The 6,377-nt window shown below is 41.2% G+C and overlaps 1 protein-coding gene across 7 annotated transcripts in view; it reads left to right on the forward strand.

The window, feature by feature from the left end:
* Window positions 1-5,693, forward strand: part of znf618 (zinc finger protein 618) — a 70,256-nt gene extending 64,563 nt beyond the window's left edge. For all 7 annotated transcript variants that reach the window (XM_052037177.1, XM_052037175.1, XM_052037176.1 and 4 more), the window contains 2 exons: window positions 955-1,119; window positions 3,450-5,693. In XM_052037177.1, coding sequence (XP_051893137.1) covers window positions 955-1,119; window positions 3,450-4,963 — 1,679 coding nt within the window. In that variant the 3' untranslated portion in view covers window positions 4,964-5,693. The remainder of the gene's footprint in view (window positions 1-954; window positions 1,120-3,449) is intronic.
* The last annotated feature ends 684 nt before the right edge of the window (window positions 5,694-6,377 follow it).

Raw genomic sequence — 6,377 nt, forward strand, 5'->3', positions numbered from 1 at the left:
TTGATTTAGAATGGGGGTAAGTGCTAACCTAGCCAACAGTAACCACATCCCCTGAATTAAATTTTTTTTTTAAATCACGTCATTTGGATATTTCATTACCAGTGGCAAATCTCTTGATTTGATGAATGGTCATGATTTTATTTATTCACAAGTTGTGGACTTCACTGGCAGGCCTGAATTGTCCATTGCTACTCCACTCGTGAACTAAGTGGGTAGTTGGGACAATTCACGGGGCATTTGAGAGTCGACCGTGTTACACGCAGGAAAACCTGGCAAGAATGGCAGATTTCCACTAGTGAAGCAGGTTGGATTGTACAATGTTCTGGTTTGTGATCACTTTTAGTGACCGTTTAATTCCAAATTATTTATTTAAACCGAAGTTAAAACCCGAAGTGCCATAATGGGTTAAAACTTGGATCTCCTGATTATGGTTGAAGTTCCTGGATACTATTCCTATAATTTAACCACCATTACCTTGAACTTTGCATGTGTGGAGGAACAATATAGTGAACACAGATTTATTACAAAGACGAGATTTAGTCCTGATGCAGAGTCTCAACCTGAAATGTCTACAATTCCTTTGCCTTCACAGATGTTGCTCAATCTGCTGAGTTCCTCCAGCAGCTTTTTGCTCCAGATTTATTACAGCCTTTTGAGGTGTGGTCCCCATTCTTTTCTGAACCATCTTCCATATGGTGACCATTGATTTGGACTTCAGAGTAGATGAGAAACAGGAACTTGCCCATCTACATGTGGGAAGAAAAGTAATCAAATGTGGTGTGGTGTTAAGAGAGGGCATGATAGGACATCGTGACAGGAGCTGTGACTACTTTTTCTGGTTCATTGGTCATTAAGACCAGCTGCATGAGGAATTTGTCCTAAACAACTGAGACCACTGAAGTTGATCATTTTATTCTGCCTGATCTTTGTAAGCCATGACTTCTTTTATTATAGCTGATAATGAAAACAGCATAGCAATTAAACAAGTGCAGTCACCACGTACAGCTACGACCACTGCTGCTGCTTCCGCCACTACATCCGCTACCCCTGTTGCTGCTACAGCTGCTGCTTCTCCAGAGAAGAAGAATGCCCATCGCCAGAGTAACTGCACGAATGATGGTATGTACTGTACTGAAGCCCTCTACAGACCCATACAAGAGATGCTTTAAATTTCTAGGATGACTCGATTAGTGTGGACTGAGCTGGGATGTGAGATAGTTTATGCTGATGAGAGTTATAGTGAGAAAAACTACCTAATGTATTCAAAAGCAGCATGCCTTGTGGTTATGTGTTTGTGGAGGGTTTAAGTTTCAAAGTCCTTGTGCAAGGGGAAAGTGGATCTTTCAGAGTCACCAGCAGGAGGAGCAATTCTCCCACAGCAGTATTGGAAAGGTAGAGGATTCTTACCCAGCATTCGCATGTGTATCCTGACCAACGTACAGGCTAGATAAGACCAGTTTTGTGGGAAAAGTCTATTTAGTTGTTTTTCTTTAAGGAGTATGACTGAGCAACAGTTCATGGATCCAGTCAATGGCTTTTGAGTGAGGCTACAAACTGGTGCCGGTGGAAATGCTATATCGTATCCAAGGGCAAAAATCCATGATATCCATAATTGTCTGCTGGTCATAGCCAATTGTAACTGAATCTTCCAGGTCCAAAGAAGCCATTCAGTCCATCGTGTCTGAGCCAGCCAGCTCTTTGTAAAATAATCCCATCTGTCCCATGCAGCCTTCTCTATCCCTGCAGTCCTGCAAATTGCTCACCCTTAAATGCTTTATCATTTCCCCTTTTTTAAAAACCCTCATTGATCTTGTTTCCACCACCTTCACAGATTGTGCTAGATCATTACTACCACTTTAAAAGATTTTCCTCATCTCTCCTGTATCTCGTAGAGTTGTGCAGCACAGAAACAAGCCCTTTGGCCCACCATGTCTATGCCAACCACATCTCTATACTAATTACGTTTACCAGCTCTTGTTCTGTAACTACCCAGGTGCTGCTGAAGTACCCGTGAGAGTACCTGATTCAGTACTCCCCCAATCAGGCAGTGCGTTCCAGATTTTAACCACTCACTGGGCGGAAAAAATTCATCCTCAGACCCTCTCTAAACTTGGTCCTCACCTTTGCCATGGGGAGAAATTTCTCACGTGACACACCCCACACCCCCCAGTTCTCGGCCATCTGCTAATGGGAACAGCTTCGATTTACACCAGTCTCTCCCTATTTACACCACATAAACCTATCATAAAGAAAAAGCAGCTCCTTGAGCTTTGAGAACAATCCCAGCTTCACCAGCGTAAACATGGGTCAGAATTTGATTTATTCTCACTGACTTATATAAAGTGAAATTTGTTGCTTTGCGACAGCAGTGCAGTGCAAGACATAAAATTACCGTAAATTACAAAAGCAAACAGTGCAAAAAAAAAAGGAATAATAAGGCGGTGTTCTTGTGTTCATGGACTGTTCAGAAATCTGTTGGGGGGGAAGAAGCTGTCACTGAATCGTTGAGTGTGGGTCTTCAGGCTCCTGTACTCCTCCCCAATGGTAGTAACAAGAAGAGGACTTGTCCCAGATGGTGAGGGATGCTGCCTTATCCCAGAAACCATTATGATCTCTTCTGAACCCTTGTGTAATGACCAGCATTGGATGCAGTACTCCAGTGGTGTCCTGACCAAGGCGCTTGTTAAAAAAGTCAAAAGTGAATGGGTGAACACTGCTGAATTCTAAGAGTACAGGGAGCTAAACTGCAACTCAGTGGGCCTTGTTTTCCTTTCTTCTTTGCTGATCACTGTCCATGTCTTAATTTTCCAGTGCTCTCCACAGCTCCCCAGCCCCATTTAAATCAGTGCAGGGACAGATTTCTCAGAAATTTATCATATTAGAAAATGCTGTGAACCCAATAAAATATGAAGGGGAAAAGATCCTGATGAATGCTATAATTACACAAGCTTGTGTTGTTCTCAACAAAGATCCTTTTGTGTTAGAAAGGTACCGAGGAGGGCTGTGAACAAGAATGATCTAACCTAAAACAAGGTTTTTATGCCAAAAACAATGTACAATATTTCCAAAATTCAAAATCTCAGAACTCAAATCTTTTCACACTGTACTGCACTATTAACTTAAAATAAGTCTATGGGACCCATTGATATACACTTCCTGACTAAAATTGTTCTGTGCTAATTTATTTCACTACTGTGAAAGTCTGGGTACTTTTGTGATCCTTTCCATTGTTTCACAAGGCTTAAAACCTGCAGATGTTGTAGACGTACAAAAAAAAACTCATGGGAATTTTTGCCGAGTCGTTGTCTTTTCACACTTGATCTGTTGATAATGAGAATTCATTAAGTGTAACCATCTCAATTATTCATATTACTACAGTAATTTACAGATTATAAAGTTATTTTGCTGGGAAGAATTTTTTTATGACTATTTATTTCTTTCCATTTCAGTGAATAGCTCAGTCCTCGAAAAAGAACGCCAACATGTTGCTGAAAAGTTGCTCAGGGTGATGTGTGCAGATCTGAAAGCACTGACCGTGATTAATGGGAAAGACTTTGTCAAACTTGCGCAGACACTTGTGGACATTGGTGCACGTTATGGATCCTTTCCTGTAGGTGACGTCCTTGGAGATATGAATACACTTGCTCTGAAGCATCTACCCAGAATGTACAACCAGGTGAAGGTCAAAGTGACATGTGCACTTGGAAGCAATGCTTGCTGGGGAATTGGTGTCACCTGTCATTGTCAGAATGTAGGGTCAGAATCGTTCTACATTCTAACAGCACATCAGGTGGAAGGGTTGCAAATGAAACGGTATGTGCTGGGTATTAAAGAGGTTGATGGGAAAGAAACTGGTGAGCAGGTTCACCAGTGGGTGTTGAATGTCCTTTCAGAATTTGTAATGTCAGAGATGCGAACGATTTATGTCACGGATAGCAAAGTCAGCTCTGCTGCATTGTTGAAAGCTGGGATGTGTCTGCGATGTTCAGCCTGTGCTTTGAACTCAACTGTAAGGAGTGTACTTAACGAAAGAACATTGCAGGCACAAAACATGCCAGAGGTTACTGAACTCGTGAGTAATTGCATACAGATAATGAGTTCACTGGAACAAGGTACTGTCACTCCAGAGTTATCCAGCATTCTTGAAGGGCAGCAGGCTCCCTGTTGTTGGAATTCTGTGGCAGACTCTCTCCTCCTCGTACACGAGAAGTATGAACAGTTACGAGAATTAATCAGCAGCAGAAAGGAACTCAAACACTTCCAAAATTGCAATAAAAGTTTGTTGAGTAATCTTGCAGCTATTTTGGCTCCAGTAAAGCAGGCTGTAATAGAACTGAGTTGTGAAAACAAACCAACACTACAGCTTGTGCTCCCAACCTACATCAAACTCGAGAAACTCTTCACTTCCAAAGCTAATGATGCAGGCAGCGTAAGCAAACTCTGCCACCTCTTCCTGGAATCTTTGAAGGAGAACTTCAAAATGGAGAATGCTCACAAAGTAGCAATGGTACTTGACCCTCACTCGAAGCATTTGAGGTCAGTGCCACACTACCAGCAAGAGGAAGTAATTAGTCGAGTGTGTGAAATGATTTCGGATATTGGGCAGTCTTGTGAAGATGTTGTTGAATTTCAACCAGCAAGGAAGAGAGTGCGTGGGATTAGTGAAAATCTGAAAACTCCCCCAAGCAAAGAGGTGAATCAGGATGAGCGAAAGGAGGAAGTATTTCAATATCTAAAGGAACCTGTGCCCAATAAAACTACCGATCTGTTTGGTTACTGGTCAAATGCCACTCAGAAGCACCCTAAGTTAGCCAAACTTGCCTTTTGGCTTTTGGCAGTGCCAGCAGTTGGTGCAAGAAGTGGCTGTCTGAACAACTTTGAGACATTTTCAGGAAAGCAGAAGAGGCAGCTGACACCGGAGGTGATGAACAAACTAATGTTTCTGAAATCAAACTTGCAGTAGCTGCCTCTCTTGTCTGACACATTGGTGCTTTAAAGCAGAACTTAACCCAGGTGGTGAAGTCCGTTTTATTACATAACTTTTTCTTACTGTGATCATTTTTGTGTCTTATTTCTGTGATCTACGTTGTATTTGTTGAGATGTTCTGGTTGAGCTGCCCCTGATGGCTCACTGCGCCTGTCCAGTGAGTGGCTGAACTCTGCAGGCTGGGAATTTCCCAGGTTTGATCCCTGATCTGTACTGAGGAAATAACAGGATGGGTTTCAATTGACTGTTTTTGGGCCATGCTATTATTAACCTAAATAAATAGTTAGTGTTGTTCATTGAATGTGTTTCCTGGACCAAGGATGTGGGCAATGTTGGTTGCACGGTTTGCAACAAATTGGCTAACATTACATCTTAATTGAAGTCACCGTGTCAGGATTGGAGCATGCATTAAGCTATGGAGAGTCTGTAGCTTGTTTATTTTGTGCTTCCAGCAGCCACCAGGGTCAAATCTACACACCCTCTAATCTTGTTACTGTTGTCTCTGCCAATGCCCTGTTTGTGTGTACCAAATACGCAAAGAATAAAATAGTTCCAGTCTAAACTGTTAAAAAGACAGCAGTTAATGGGAGATGAGAAGACCTGATTCCCAGCCAAAGTTCAAGTTCTTCTTGGTTTTACACTCTGCCTGTGTTCTTCTGGCTTTGTACTGATAACCACCTTTAACATGAGCAATTGTCTAAAATTGCAGTGTTGCAGATGGTGCTGTTATATATTACTTGTCGAAATCAATGGAACTATTATCTTCTATATGAGATGTCTGCTATTTCAAAAGTGGTTATCTGACAGTCATTTATATTATTAAAATGTCATGTTCTCTGAATAGAAAGTTCCCAGACTATGAAATTTGATGTCCAAATTGATGTGGAACTTGATGAGAATTTAATATTAAATATTTATCAGTTCAACTAGAGGAATGTCTGACTTTCAGATACCTGCTATATATATTATATACACATATATAGAGAGCAAAGATTGCACAATAACGGCTCCTTTTGAGACATGCAAGGGATGTTGGCAAATGTTGAACTTGTTTGTTTTTAACTGGTTTTATTTTAAGCTATGAAAGCCATACACTAAAACCAAATATTAAAATACAACAATCCAAAAATAGTGTGACAGTACTGTAACAAAAGTGACTAAAAACGGTTGCATACAACGGATCAAAGGAAAACAGTACAGGCACAACTCCTATCTTCCATTTTGTACGGTGTATCTGGTTTGTAAATCCACATTAAAGTCTGTATCAAAACCAATAGAAACTGATGCATGTACAGCACCCTTCCACCATTGGTTTATCATAGACGTTGTGTCCGTGTGGACACTAATTGGACTTTAGCTGACTCCCATCTCCCAGTGCTTCATCCATGGA

The sequence above is a fragment of the Pristis pectinata genome, chromosome 23 (assembly GCF_009764475.1).
Source record: "Pristis pectinata isolate sPriPec2 chromosome 23, sPriPec2.1.pri, whole genome shotgun sequence".
Classification (NCBI taxonomy): Eukaryota; Metazoa; Chordata; class Chondrichthyes; order Rhinopristiformes; family Pristidae; genus Pristis; species Pristis pectinata.